Here is a 16,119-nt window from a genome sequence, read left to right on the forward strand (position 1 = left end):
ATTCTGGAAACCCAAAACTGTTACCTCTCACTATTTATCAACGATTAATATATTTTGTTCACCTGTTTAGATAATTTTAGAGATATGACAGGGACTGTATCAGGAAAAATTTGAAATTTACTTTTATGGAATTTTATACATGTATTAAGAGTGGAAAAGGACTTCTTAAAGCAATTTCCTGTAAACTATACGTTTAAAGAGTGAATTTCATTTTCCAAATCCAAAATTGTCACCTAGAGATTATTACACTTTTGTTCATCTGTTTCAATAATTTTAAAGAAATGGTAGTTACTGGTAAATACAATAAATTGATCAATGCCGATTGATAAATTTCAGTTTCTCATTTATAGCACAATGTATCTATTAAGCTTATTACTGAATGTTCTAAGGATATGCAGAATATATATGCTAATGCACTTTTGATCACGATAGTACATTTCCTTTCCATGGATAGGTCCGAACAGAGGTACTTCACGCTTAGACCTGTATCATATTTGAGGAGGTTCGGTTTTTTTTTTTATTTTACAGACTTGGCAACCCTGTTCATACATACATACATACATATATATATATATATATACACACACATACACACACACACACACACACACGTGCGTAAAAGAAAAAAAAACTACATTCCAAATCTTGAATGTAGTTGTTACGCAATGCACGATGAACACAATATTCTTCCACATGAGGCGAAACAATGCTTATCAATGTCATACGTTCTGGAAAGCAAACCTTGAAACACGCCAGATGTAGGATCAGCATGTAACAGAAGCAAAAAATCAAAGAACGTCAAAACAAACAGCATTGCCAGTTCTACACCCAGAAATGTTAGCTGGGAGGGGTCGAAAGTATTTGAGGGAGAACCAATACGTCTATGTAATATCGAACCTGTCTTATACTGCACCCGAAAAGACGATTAAGTTATCTTAATTACTGTCACCTATATTTTTAGAAAAAATGATAGAACGATTATTTTTATAAGAAAAGAAAGAGTACATGATGAGGCGTAAAATAAAATATTTAGCCTACATCAATCATTTCTCTGTTAAACAAGTATAGTTCGTTAGTTCAAACTGTTAGTCAAGTTTCGAAATTTTTGGAAGGACCAGACCCAGTGGAACCCCTTCGTGGCTACGCCCTTGAGCATTGCTAACTAGTCCCAAATTCAATATGGCGTTCCCCATCATACAGTTTTATGTGGAAATTATCAAGGGTATAAAATATACTTATTTTATAAAAGAAATATGTATATACTAAAATAATGTCCACAGAGGGGGTGGATTCTACATATTGACTTACAGGGTTGGTCCGGGAAGTAATAGGACTGATTTTATTCCGCCATGACTGTACTTCGGATCGTGCGCGCACCGACTGGATCCGGTAGAGGGCGTTCCTAGCTAACGAACGAGCGGCTGGTCAGTTGTCTCCGAGCACACGGAGAGTCAGGACAGGCTTTTTCGCGCGACGTGTTTCTGTGAGTGGTGCAAGCCGAAAATGCAGCGTTCGTTAGAGCAGAGGTACGCGATTAAATTCTGTGTTAAACTCGGTAAATCTGCGACAGAGACGTTTGATATGATCAAGCAGGCTTACCCAGATGATGCTTTAGCAAGTAGTGGTGTGTTTCGGTGGCACAAGGCCTTTTCGGAAGGCCGGGAAGAGGTCGCCGATGAAGACCGTGCTGGAAGACCTTCGACTTCGACAAACACCGACAACGTGACTCGTGTGCGCGAAGTTTTGAACTCAGACCGTCGACTAAGTATTCGTTTAATTGCCCAGATGTTAAATTTACCAAAAACTGTGGTTCATGAAATTGTGACGGAGCATTTGAACATGCGCAAGGTGTGCGCGAAGATTGTCCCAAAAGTGCTCACTGACGACCAGAAATTGCGGCGAGTGGAATTGTGCCAAGAAAATTTGAACATGTGTGAAAGTGACAACCAATTTTTGAATAACGTAATCACAGGTGACGAATCATGGATCTTTGAGTATGATCCCGAGACAAAGAGGCAATCTTCCGAGTGGCACACGCCGGCGTCTCCTCGCCCAAAAAAGGAAAGAATGAGCAAATCCAAAGTGAAAACGATGCTCATTGTCTTTTTTGACATCAAAGGCATCATCCACCATGAATTTGTTCCTCCTGGACAAACCGTCAAAGCCAAGTTTTACGTGGAAGTGCTCAAGAGACTCAAACGAAGGGTCAATCGGGTCCGACCAGACATCGGAGCCGACTGGAAGCTGCACCACGACAACGCCCCGGCTCACACCGCCTTTCTTGTGAACAGCTACCTGACCAACGCCGGCATCCCAACGCTTCCGCAGCCGCCCTACAGCCCAGATGTGGCCCCCCCGGACTTCTTTTTGTTTCCTCGCCTGAAACGCCCGATGAAAGGCAAGCATTATGAGACGACAGAGGGGATCCAAGCAGCTTGCACCATGGCTCTCAAGGCTATTCCGGAGAATGACTTTTATGACGCCTTCAATGCTTGGAAATCGCGCTGGCAGCGCTGCATCGACGCAGAAGGAGCCTATTTTGAAAGTTTTTAAAGAATTGTAACGATTGGCTCAATAAATTTTTTAAAATCGACTCAGTCCTATTACTTTCCGGACAAACCCTGTATATTTGGTTCACAAATTACTATAGAAGAAGCCTTCATTACCTACATAAGCTAAGAATTAACTTGTAAATGCGAGACTACTTTCATTTGTTTTCTGCTTTACTACATATTTTCTTATTTTGTAATTCTGCAATCACTCTTTTTAATTGTCATTATATTGATTTGCTTCAGTATAGCCCCGTAATTTAAAAATATGAATGTATAAAAACAAATCCCATTTGTTAATAGGTAGTGAAATAAAATTCAGAAATCTTATTTAGCGCGAAAATCCTTCTCATTCACTGGAAACCGTGCTGTGTTGCAGAAGCACTGCAACGACCAGAGCCTTTAACTTCTGGGATAGGAGAAAGGAAACTTAACATTCGCTCCAATTGCCGCGCTGCAGGAATTTGGTCGTTGTATGCTCGCTGTAACGCAATATAAATTAGAGACTCTGTGACGGATTATTTTTCGCTTTTTAAAACAAATTAACGGTTACAGACAGTTACAGAAGTAAAAAATATGTTATTTAAAGTATATATGAAAGTATTAGAGAGTACTTTTTTCTGTTCTTTACTATTATTGTTAATATTTTTTCTTGAAATACTTTGGTCGTTGCGCAGCGCTGCAACACTAACATTAGCCGCCACTGCCTCATCTTATCCATAGTCTAGAAATTACGAACATTCGTATAATATCTTAATCTTCTCCGTCCAACAGTTTTGGAGATACGATAAAAGAAAGAAAGACCAAACAACAACAACAACAAAGTCAACTTCTCACTGTTGTTACCGTTTTTGATTATCAATGACTGTGTTAAGTGATCTCGCAACCTACACCTAATATATATATATATATATATATATATATATATATATATATATATATAAATTTGACGCAAGAAGAAAATGCGAATATTAGATTTTGAACATGCGTATTGTATGTGACTACATACCTTGACCCCTTAAAAAGCATGTCGATACCAGAGATTACGAAAATATTTGCCACTACTGTCCAAGGCAAAAGTGAACGCTTGCCATGTTTGTAAAAGTGGCCTCTACTTAATCACTAAAATTAAATCGTCTATTTTACTGGTACTTTCCTATTTTCATATTTCCTCAAAAATGCGGCTCCACTGCCAAGATTACACAAGCTTCTCTGTTGTCACATCATTATTATTCTTCGCTATTGCACAACACAATGCCATGTTAGTTATGTCACGGCAGTGCGCCACCTGTCCCTAAACGCCAGTCATTGTCTTAGCGATATAACTATTTTCCTTTTCATTTCCGAATGTCCACGTTTCTTTGATGCAAACTTCATAATTAAACTTTCAAAACTTGAAGTATTTGCGATTCCTTGTGTCTAGATTAGTGGTTCTCAACCGATGTGTCGCGACACACTGCTGTGTCACAGTTCCGTAAGGTGTGTCGCGAAATTTTACAATTTAAAAATCATGAAGAATTTAATACTAATTAGTTAAAATCGAAACAGACTGTACCAGTCAACACCAGCTCTTTGCTATATAGAGTCATATTATTATTATTATTATTATTTATAATAAAAATATCAAACAAGTGTGTCGCGATGTTCTGAACGTTGAGTAAAGTGTGTCGTTAGTTAAAAGAGGTTGAGAACCACTGGTCTAGATGGATCTTAGGAAGATGAGTATTGATATCCTGACTTACCATGCATTTTATTTTGTAAGAGATAATATAAGACAATTACATTTTGCCAAGTTGTTTACAGATGAAAATCAACGATGTCACTCACTGCAGAAAAGAAAGAAAAACATACCTTACATCAACCGGCAACAATGCTAGATGATGTCCTAATGGTGTCAATTCTTCCTCTCCATCAATTGCTCCAACATTTTTCAAACGAGCAATAGCTGCTTCTATGCTTTCCGCAGGTGGTGGCTCTAATGTTCGTGCTAGAATCATTAACATGTAAGATACATAGGATAAATATAAAACGTATACAATACAAAAATACATTTTCTAGATAAAAGTTATCTACAATATATACAAAATCCATCACACACAAACACTGTCGAAGTATTTCAAAAAATCACACCCGTTATTAGCTTGTTCTACAAGATATTTAGATGGCTTTCCTACTTTTTCCGCATATTATTTAGACACGAAGGAAAAAAAAAAAGCCAAACCACTTTTTATGATTATTGTTATTTTAAAAGTAATTTCCTTCATTAGAAATTAAGTAATTTCATATATTGGTCGTGAGCACCAACGTCGTTCAACAATATGAACTCCTTCGTGACTCAGGGTTAGCGTACGCGCCTTTGGAGTGGGATATCCGGCTTCGATTTCCGGCGAAAGTTCATGTGGTTCGGATCCCACGTTAAGCTGTAGCTTCATGTTTCATATCAAATCATTCAACAATACATACATACCGAGTTATATTTAAGGATTATCACTGCATTGTGAGCGGTGATGATAATTAGAAATAACGTAAGTAAAAGGCTAATAGTCACCGCAAGAAACAAACCACATCACTATGAAGTACTTTCTAGTGATGTGGTTTGTTTCTTGCGGTGACTATTAGCCTTTTACTTACGTTATTTATATTCAAGGAACTTGTACTTTGTAAATTCGTAACATTTTCTGTTGAACTTCAATATTGAATATATTAATATGTGATATAGGTTAATATTTAAGATAAATCAATAGTAGCAATAATCATTTGAAGGAGATAAGTACCTAAAGATTACGATAGTTATTTTGCGCTTAACTCTATTAAAGTAGATAACCTACGGACAAAAAAACACAGAATTTCTTGTCTTAGGCCTTAGTAACTAGAGCTTACATCACAGAGCAGTACATGATATTGTTCGCTGCAATCTGCTTTATAAAGATAGTATTGGTTGTTGGCTGGAATTTAACGCCCCTTTTTAGTACCGAGGGTATGAGACACATGGACCTACGGTTAAGGGTAGAATAGAGACAGCCTTGAAAAGAAATTGATAGTTATTTGCTTTAACAAAAAATGAATATTCAAATTCTAAAATTAATAATGCCACAATATTTTCTTTAATCGGCGTAATTACAGTGTAATCACATTATAAATTTGAGTATGGACTTCTGAATATTTCAGTTATGTCGTGCCAAAGTTGTTAGCGTTCCCACCTTTAGAGCAGAAAGAAAAGATCTAATTCGAAATGAAAGTTAATATGTTCGAATCCCACGTTAAGTTGTACGTTCACGCCTCATATAGCCTTACTGTTGCAAAAGGAACTTTCATTCCAAAGAAACATATCTAAGTATGTCAATATGTAGAGTCATATTAAAAGACAAAGTTATCTTTTGAGTCTAAATATATGCACAATGAGGAGGAGGAGCTGATGATGATGGTGGCAATTTGATTGCACTTCACTGAATTTTATATCAAAATTGTATTGAAATTTTGAGTTCTGTATCTTGCGTACCTTTTCATAAGCAAGTATTAAACTGAAGTTCTGACTATATGAACATTTGTGCCAAAAACAACAGAAAAGGAAAAAAATGAAATGCAATCTGTTTTACGTCCCATGGTTATGCCGACAAGGCTAAAGGAAACAGTGATGATGAGAAATGAATGAAATGGTGGAATGAAGAAAGTGGGAGGAAACGGAACAACCCCGAGAAAACCCACGCACACGGTTTGTCCACCACAAAGCTCACTTGGCGCGAGCTGGAATAGAACCAAGGATCCAATGCACTACAGGTGAACGCTCTACCACTGAGTCACCGCGAAGAAAGAAAAGAATTATGATGTTCATTGTCATCTTGCTTACATTATTTATTACCTCTTAACAAAGAACGACATAGAATCGAAACCCCACTTCATACTAGAAACATTAATAGCAAGGGGAAGAAATATTGAAAGTCGATCAGTTTTACATAATAAAGATGCCATGCTGGCTGGCATTTGACTGGTGAGATTAAGGAAAATTCATAGTGAAACAGTGTTAGGAAAATATTTATTCAACGGATGGGCAATAGTTAAAGATAGATGGCCAGGCAAACAAAACAAGGCTAATTCTGAAATATTCGACTACGAAAAGCCCGTTCGACGTTATCAGCGCAAATGATCCTCAAGGTGACTTTGCTGGTGCATTGTTATCCACAACGTTCATCGCAGTCATGTCTTACAGTGGGTTCACGACCTGCTCCAGCACAACGTTGCTGAATCGAAGACAAACTGTACAAAACATACTTGGCAGGATAAAATTGAAGATGATTGTCACATTGGATGAGGTCTATATTTATGTCACACGTAATGGTAACATTCAGAAAATTACGTAGTGTGACACTTCTTGCAAGGGATGTAGTAACGTTTACCACCAGTCCCGAGAAAATTTCCCACAGGAAATCATGTTTGTCCTCGGAAACGTTACGAGAGGAACTTGGAGGCATATAAGGTGGACAAAAACGTGGAGGTGAATACTGCCTACTTCTAGGAATCTATCGTGACTCAATCTATCCCTCGTTTGTACGGAGACGACAAGAACCAGATGCACATGCATATGGACCAAGTTTCTAACCGTCCCGGCACACCATACTCCCGGTTTCTTCATATGGAGCAGGAAACGGCCAGGTTAATCCCTTTCATGACATCCTTATACAAAGCCCAAACGAAAGCCCAATGGGTTAGACAAAGTGGTATCTACACATACCCTCACTGTCTTATGGAAAACAAAGCGAGGAATGAGATTAAATTCTTTTGTTTGTGCTAGTTTATTGCAGTCGAAATTGCGATGTCGGATGACAATCCATAATAGTGGAATCCGACAAAATACAATTCATGGTGGCGACACGGCGATTCATAGAGTAAGCACACTTCAGAAATCAGTTAGATATAATCCGGTCAACCCTATATATTCAATATATATTGAAATCAAAGTGATGTGTGATGTATTATTATATGCTGTCCACAAGCTGTTCTTAACACTGAAATTATTATTATTATTACAGTTGATTATATAAGCAATGAATAAAACCCTTTGTAGAAGAACTTACCTATGACATCAAACACACTCCACTGATCAAACAGTTTTAAGACTTTGATAGAAAGTATTAAGCCTTCCAAAGGTATACGATGTATTTCTGGAATTGGTTGTTTACGAAAATTATGTTCAAATCTGTGTCTTGTAAAAAGGTGAATACAAACTCCTTCCATAACTCTTCCAGCTCTTCCCTTACGTTGCAAAGCGTTTGCCTGAGATACCCATACTTGCTCTAAACTTTCCATATTCTTGTTTGCGTCATATCTTTAAAACAAACAGTTAATTACTACAAGAGTACAAACACACAAATTCATTTCAATGTAACTTTATAGTGAACTCAATCCCATCTTCCCGCTTCCAAAATTTGCAATCACTTTAATAATATTTACATTTAAGATACATCGTAATATACAACTACAAGGTAATCAAACAAGGCGTTCTAGAGCAGTGATAAACAAAGAGCAATACAGTGGACGGTACATACCTTTAGGTTTCGAAGTAATCTCCATCAGCATCCAACATCTTTTGTCAATGTTACTGCAGCTACACAATACCCCGATAATAATACTCGGCGGTCGTGAATGCAATTAAATCCATGAGTGCGTTCTGCATGTCCCCCTCATTTGCGTAGGATCTCCCACAGAGGTGGTTGTCGAGGGAATGAAACAGGTGGTAATCTGTTGGCACAAGGTCGAATATGGTGCATGGCACAGTGTCTCCCAGCCAAGTTGCTGAAGGGTCTCCGGGTCCTCTTGTGCGGTTTGGCATTGTCGTCCATGAACAGCACACCCTTGCTATTCACCAATGCGGGCTCCTTCTGCAGCAATGCACAGTGCTGAGAGTAGAGATCAGCAGTTATCTGACACGGTGGACGGAGCTCGTAATGCCCCATTTGCCGATAATCTCCACCATACAGAGAGCATAACCTTTCGTGGATGCAGAGGTGGTCTTGAGGTGGGAGGGACAGGGTCACGTGGTGACAACCAATGTCTGGTACGCTTGGGAGTGCCATAGAGAACCCACTTTTCGTCACCAGAGAGCAAGTGATTAAAGATTAGTGTGTTCAGATGCCGAGTGAGCAAGAGCAAATAGTCTGTCACTTGTTCTTTGTCGGCTGCCGACAATGTGTGGGGTATCTACTTGCTTAGTTTGTATGACTTCCCCATTCCATGCACATGCAATCTAACTGTTTCAGCGGAAACATGGAACCTTTCTGCAAGTTCATCACACGCTAGACTCTCTTTTCCTTGATGGCTACTTCAGGGTCTCGATATCTAACACATGTGGGCGTCCACTGCGAAGTTCATCCGAAAGGCTCACATCTCTCGAACGGAACTCCTGGAACCAATGTCTGGCGGTGCGCTCGTTCATGGCATTCTCCACAAAAGCCTGGTATATGCGGCGACTTGATGCGGTAGCTGACATGCCCACCTTAAAGTCACATAACAAACACGAGAACAAGCTCCTTCCAAACCTCCATTTCTCTTCTACAATGAACGAGCTATGACTGTTGTGTATGCGCAACGTGTCTATTACTGAAGGTTGATGGTCAAACTAAATCCTCATCGCTCGGCAGGCACAAGCGTCATTTTGTTTCCTTTCTGTGAGCGTATGCTTCATGGGATGTCACAAATGGCAAGAACTTTTTTGGTTACTTTTTAAATTTTGTTTAATTTTGGATCCATTAGAAATTTTGTTTTATCACCTCACAATATTATACGTTTTATTGACTGGAAAGTGTTATTCGTTATATTTCCTTGTAACATCGGCAAAATGTCTTCTCTATTTGCAAATGTCTCTCTGAAAGGAACTATACGACAGATTTTATAAAATGAAATGTTTAGTTTTAAGTACCACGATTGTGCCCTGTAGTCTAAAGGATATGGATGAGTAAAGAATTAAAGAATTTGTAAAATAGGAATCTGGTAGAACTCCGAGGAAATTCACGGACCTCCTCGTACCTCCCACATTCTCATTTTACCAATTCATTTCATAATCATTCATTCCCACTAGCCACTCATTTCCTTTAGCTTATAGAGCTTACAGGACAATGAAAGGACCTAAAACAAAGTACTCTGTACTAGCCTTGCAAACCTTCAATCCTGCTGTGTGTTATTACTAGAAGTTACACTCTACATCTTACAAGTGTTCTCAAGCTGATAAACTTTTCACACAATGACAGAAAAACACGAAGATGCATGTTCCTTATTAAGAACTTGAACCTTAAAGTTTTTTACTTTATTTAATTAATTTATTTTTTAAAAAGTTAATGCTCTTCTTTCCTTCGTAACGAAGCTGATAATAATGCTGAAACAGTTTCCGGTTCGGGATTATTGACAGTACCATCGCTAAGCAGAAATGAAGATACAATCAACTTTACAGGTTCAAGTTCTTAACAGCTATCTTCTTCGACAAGAAACAGATATGTGGAAGAAACTATGTATATAATTTTTCCTATCTCTGTAGAATTTGTATTTCCCTATCTCTTCCCTGATACCTTGGCTGATTTATTCTTCGATATTTTTGCATTGACAACGCTCTATTAAAACGAAAATTTGACTAATAGCACGCTAATTTTATTTACAAGAAAAAAATCGAAGTTTCGCAATGTTGCTACTGACAAAATTTACTTATTTTTTTATTTTGCATAACAATGAGTTTGAAAATAAAACAATATTGAAAGTTGATGAATTAAGTAAAATTTTGAATCAGTTAATTTTGTTGGCAAGAAATGTTTTCTCTCTCAAGTTCAATATTACAAGTGAAGTCAAATTCAACACTTGAAAGACCTGTATGTGTACTCTAATACACACTGCTCGCCATTAAAAATGCAACATAAAGGAGACATCGTAGTGCATATAGTCATATTTGCATAAGTCCAAATTTACATATAGTCAAAACACGAGTCGTTGACGAATGTGAGAGATCTTTCAGCAAGTTTCTTTCTTTCATCACGGACAAATAGTGGCGTATCGCAAGTGCGGTTTATCCTTCCGCGACATTTGTGTCCATATTGGATGCTACAGTGCAGCATATCTGAATTCTACGGCTCCACGAAAGCGATACTCAGCGACACGTTGAATCCCAACGATCGCTCATACTGCAGACCGCAAGGTTGTGCGTCTGGTTACACACGGTGCGGTACTGAGGTTGTTGCATAGCGCCCAGTTTCCCGAAGATTAGTTATATGTCGTCTGGCAAAGCGGGGAATAATTTTCCGGACTCCACGGCTTCCGCTAGCTGCAAAGCATAGTAATGGGAGATTACCGTACAATGGTGTCGTGACCATCCTATCTTCGCATCGCCACATTGGTCCGGTACCGGGTATTGCGGTATCTGGTGCAATTGGATTTCGTGACCGTTTGTGCCTCCTACGCACTGACGGAGATTTCACCAGCTAATGGTAAATTGATAAGGTGTTGGTTGTGGTCCTTTTAGAGGTCTAGGTCTTGCCTAGAATTAAATTTCAGCAGGCCAATGCGCGTCCTCATGTTGCACATACTGTCCTGTGTTTCCTGGCTGGACACAATTCTCTGCTTTCTTCGCCGACGCGTTTCCCCGATCTCACGCTGACTAAACACGTAAATGGCGGCACAACGCCCCTTACTGCGAATTCCGCCAGCTAAAGTTGAGAGCTATGTACCGTGTCGAAAACACCTGTCTTGCCATACTCGACGCGGACTTCCAAGGAGTCACGCTCTCGTCGCCTTGCCATGTTGTAGTCGTTCTAACTTTCTATGGTGGGCCCACAGGTACTGACCATTACAGTTCTGCTCCGCTGTCACTACCAACGCGTACAATTTATATTTATTCACATCACTCCTAAAGTCTGTATTCTCCTTTCCAAGATGGAACACCTATTACAACTATTTATAAGAAATAATCAGGAAGTTCTTCCAATATTGTTCAAACTTCATCTGTCTTTCACATGTAGAATTCTCTTCTCCCTTATGCACTCTTAAGACCAACTCACACCATTAGTTTTATTCTTTTCCACTAAATTTTCTAAATTTTCAACCTGGCGTACTATATGTACACAGAGGATGATCCAGAAACTAGTGCAGATAACGGTTAAAAATTTTCAAAATCACTGTTTAATCCAGAGATAAGGAGAGCAAATCATATTTTAAGGAAGCATTTTGCAATTATTATACTACTATTATGAATATGTCTGAAGAAAAGCGCTTAAACAATATTAGAATGATGAACTTGTGGTTTAAAGTGAGTGTACAAAGCCTATATATTCCCTTTAAACTATCACCGTACTTAATATATTTAGAAGTTTTAATCATTTAACAAGAAAGTTCTTTAAGGCAAGCAAACACCACTAACTAGTAAAACAGAAATTCTGCTCGAAGCTACCTTTAATATTATATTTTAAGATTTTAAACTTGTCCACAACTACAGTATTAGTAATAAATAATTTACTAAATTTTTGTTTACTTATACAATAAGACCTTTCAAGAGATTTCTGTTAAAATTATGAAATCTTGAAATCTCTTTTAACAATCAAACAAAAGAAATGACTTGCCTTTTCTCTTTCATTTTGCCACAGTCAACAACAAAGACACAGTCGTCAATAGTTACAGATGTTTCGGCAATATTTGTAGACAATACTATTTTCCTTGCTCCATTTTTTGGTTTCCTATTTAAAAAATAGAAAAATGAACGAAAAGGATTATGCGGACGGAATTTTACAAAAAGTTTCCGTTAGTTTAGGTAGTTTACCAGATTAGCCACTCTTAAGTCCTCCATAGCTCACAATGTTGCTGAACCCAACTTAACAAGGAATAGAAAAGCATATATCATACTTCTGTAAAGATTATCTAGTACCAGCAAATGCCACCACGTGTTGCACGGCCAATGTTTTTCGTTCCTTCCGCGTCTTTCATATAGAATTAGTCTGAACTGTAACAGGTCTTGCACGAAATTCTAACATCTTATATGGGCATCTTAGTGAACAACCTCCAATCCCTCTTTCTTCCCTTCTAGTCAAGTATCAATAAAGCTGAAACTTGTGTTTAATTATTTTAAGTGAAAACCCAAATTTAATTTTTTTAAACCTAATGAATTTTGAAATACAGGCATCTTAGTGAATTACTTCCATTTTTTTTCTTTTCTTTCTTTTTTTTCTAGGTCAAATATCAAAAGAACTCTGGAACACTGTTTAACTATTTTAAAAAGTATAAATGTCAATTTTCATAACTAAACTTAAGAGATTCCGAAATATGGATATATAATATTTTCCTTTTCTATGTAAAATATTGAAACTTTAAAACACCTTTCAATTATTTTATAAAAGAAGTACAAATGCCTAATTTCATGGATGTAACTTTAAGGGATTCTGAGATATGGACATCTTATTAATTGGTACTCCTATTTCCCTCCATTTACGACGAATTTCTAAAAATTCTTCCTTAGTGGTACATCACAATTCCTACGTACTGTCCAAATTTCATGTTCCTGGCTTAAGCAGCTTGGCCTAGGCGTTAATCAATGTGTGTGAAGACTTCTTTTATATACCGGGATTATTTTTGTTAGGGTTAATTGTACGAAATATTCTGAACTTTCGTAAAGTGGCCTATGTATCAGCTCATAGCCCATATTATTGAGATTAAAAAAAAAAGTCTGCATTCAACACAGACGTGCAGAACAAGAAATACCAAAGCAATAACCACTGTCAGCATACCTACTTAGGACGGAAAATATGTCTTTTAAAGTTTTGGATATTTCTGAACTATCTTAAAATGCGAAACATTTTCATATGTATTGCGACAAACTACGAACTGACATAAAAACTAAGTATACATCGACATGTACTGTGAACTGAGAGAGCACTCTACAACTGATTCATGAAGGTTTTTTAATTTTCACCCCTCGTTCGTTTCTTTGAAAATTTGAAACTACAATCGCAACTTCAAAACGAAAATGCTGAATATCTCAATATTAATGGTTATTCTTCTTCACGTAGTTAATGTTCATAAACTTCTTACTGTGCGAGAATATCTAACAGCAAACGTCAGAACAATTTAACATTCCTCTTTTTATCACACACTGCGCTAAATTCTAAATTTCAGGCAAGTTCAAATAGAACAATATACGATTAAAAGTTGAAATAAATTACAACAATACATTAATATTTGAATGATTGTCAATTTTAAGTATAAAAGTTAATTTTCTCCATGTAAGAATTTTCGTACTACATTCTATTTAATTTGATAAATTCATTTCTTAGTACCTTTATTTAAACACTAAATCTAACTTACCTGAAAACGGCTTGTTGTTCTTCATTTGAAAGAGTTGAATGTAATGGTACTATTACATATTTTCCCCTACGAGGCGAAAATAACGTGTGATTATTTAACTGATCGCGAAGACCAATAATTTCTGTAATTCCTGGAAGGAATACCTACAAAATATTTAAAAGAAACAAAAATTGGTAGGATGAAGTTGACAAGGAATACAACAAAAAATAAAAATATTTAAATCTATTTTTAGAAATACATAGTTCTATTGCTTGTGTATACTTTAACAAATATCTAATTATACAAGAGTAGTTATTCTAAGGTGCAACAATCGTGGGATGACGAAACTCGATAAAACGATTGTATCATCATTTCTGAGCACAGAAACAAAAGCAGAAGGCACAGTCATTTATCATTCAGTTTTAGTACGGAGCGGAAGGTTGATACTCAGAGATGTCTACGATACTGAGCGAGCAGCTGTTTCCAAAGCTGCTATTCAACACACAGGATACCACCTTCTTCCCCATCCATCTTTTATCCAGACTTGGCCCAAAGTGACTTTCTCTTGTTTCAAAAATTAAAGAAACGCGACGATGATGAGTTAGCTTGATCCTTTATGCTGTCCAAGACGGATTTGACGTGACAGAACTCTTTTTTTTTTTCTGTTATGCGACGTCTACTGACTTATGTGCTAAACACGTTGAGATCAGGAAAAGTTATCAAACGAAGTAGATGAATGTTTGAAAGGCTTAGAATTTCTTGAATGACCCCCGTAGTAACATACAACATTAATAATTAGACTTTATTTTTAAATTAATCTCTAAATATTACGTAATCTGGGAGGTGGCTAGAAAAATTAAATGAAAGCTTTCAGTTTAATGTTGTGGTTCGTTCTTTGAAAAAAGTCGAATTTTCAATTCATTGTAACTGTTTTTCACTCCTTCGAAATACGTCATATTATGACCGTAGTATTCACATACGGTATTTTGGATATGTTAACCCGTCTGTGCCACTTGCGTTGTTACTGATGTAGAATCCCTCCAAATTTGATTGTTTTTCGATGTTTGTGATACTGTAGCGTCCTTAGTATCCACACTGCATAATAAGTGTGGAATTGTGTAAGTTTTCGTTTATACAAGTAGATCTGACGTATGTACAGTCCGCAGCAAAAAACCTGCAACATGAGCATGTAAGTTTATTGTGAAACGACGAAGTTTTTTTGTTCCAAAATACGTGTGCAGGGGAGGATGCCAAATCTGACGTAGTGTCACTTGAAAAAATACAACTTTATGTTGGGCTGGGAACACTATTATCCCTTGGAGAACCAAGATGGGGCTATAAAGTGTCCACACTTTTAAATTTCGGTTTTTCATCTTAATTTTTGTAATTCCCTTCTCGATATTTTTGTGTCAGTAAGTGCCTAAAATAATACTTTCCATGGGAAAAGTCTTTTTCTTCTTACTTTCTGAATAACAAATGAAAATATCGAAGATGGACACAAAAGAACCTCCCCTCCTTCCTGATCCAATTACAGACCTTGAATTAACAAATTTTGTTTAGTTACAACCTTTAGCTGGCAACTGCGTGGATATATATATAGTTCACAAATAACTGTCTCCGGTTTTACTAGTAATTGTGGAAGGGAGACAGTCACTTTATAACACTTTTATCTATTGTGAACAGTTTTTGTAGTTTTGAAGGTCTTATACAACGATAAAAAATGAGAATATACTTGCCAGAAAGAGAAATAGCAGGGACTATCATACTCGAATTAGGTATTATAATGAGCCAACAGGTTGAAAGTAGTTGAAACAGAAAGACTTCATAAGTTTGACGAGCTCTCAAGTTATATCCCTTCAGCGTGGAAATAAAGGACAAGGATAATTTCATTTGTAATGATCCGGGATGGGACTGTTACAAACTAACACACAAACCATGCTAAGCGGCTCGGACTTCCATTCAACATCAAATCCTACATTCTAACTCTACTACTCAAGAGAACTCTTAAGGCTGTGTCTTTTGAATCGCATCGAATTATCTATGATGACGCAGCTGATACTGGGCGTCTCGAGAAGTGTTTGGGGGAGTTTGCTGGAGAGTAGTACTGTATTTATATGGAGGTAAATGGGCAAACCTGAAGTTATAGCTCGAAAGTGTTTTTTGATTCCTTTCATTAATAAATTTTCCTTAAGTATAAAACTAATTTTGATACGAATAACACGTTGCTAAAATACAATATTACAGTGTACATTTTTAACCCGCCTCC

The 16,119-nt window shown here is 37.1% G+C and overlaps 1 protein-coding gene across 1 annotated transcript in view; it reads right to left on the reverse strand.

Moving 5' to 3' along the window:
• LOC145695123 (putative ATP-dependent RNA helicase DHX57) overlaps positions 1–16,119 on the reverse strand; it is a 121,195-nt gene that overhangs the window by 35,473 nt on the left and 69,603 nt on the right. The window contains exons 10-13 of the mRNA XM_081772045.1: positions 13,875–14,017; positions 12,140–12,253; positions 7,622–7,872; positions 4,401–4,536 (exon numbers count right to left, since the gene is read on the reverse strand). Coding sequence (XP_081628171.1) covers positions 4,401–4,536; positions 7,622–7,872; positions 12,140–12,253; positions 13,875–14,017 — 644 coding nt within the window. The remainder of the gene's footprint in view (positions 1–4,400; positions 4,537–7,621; positions 7,873–12,139; positions 12,254–13,874; positions 14,018–16,119) is intronic.

This window comes from Thermobia domestica, chromosome 9 (genome assembly GCF_964235325.1).
Source record: "Thermobia domestica chromosome 9, izTheDome1.hap1.1, whole genome shotgun sequence".
Taxonomy (NCBI): Eukaryota; Metazoa; Arthropoda; class Insecta; order Zygentoma; family Lepismatidae; genus Thermobia; species Thermobia domestica.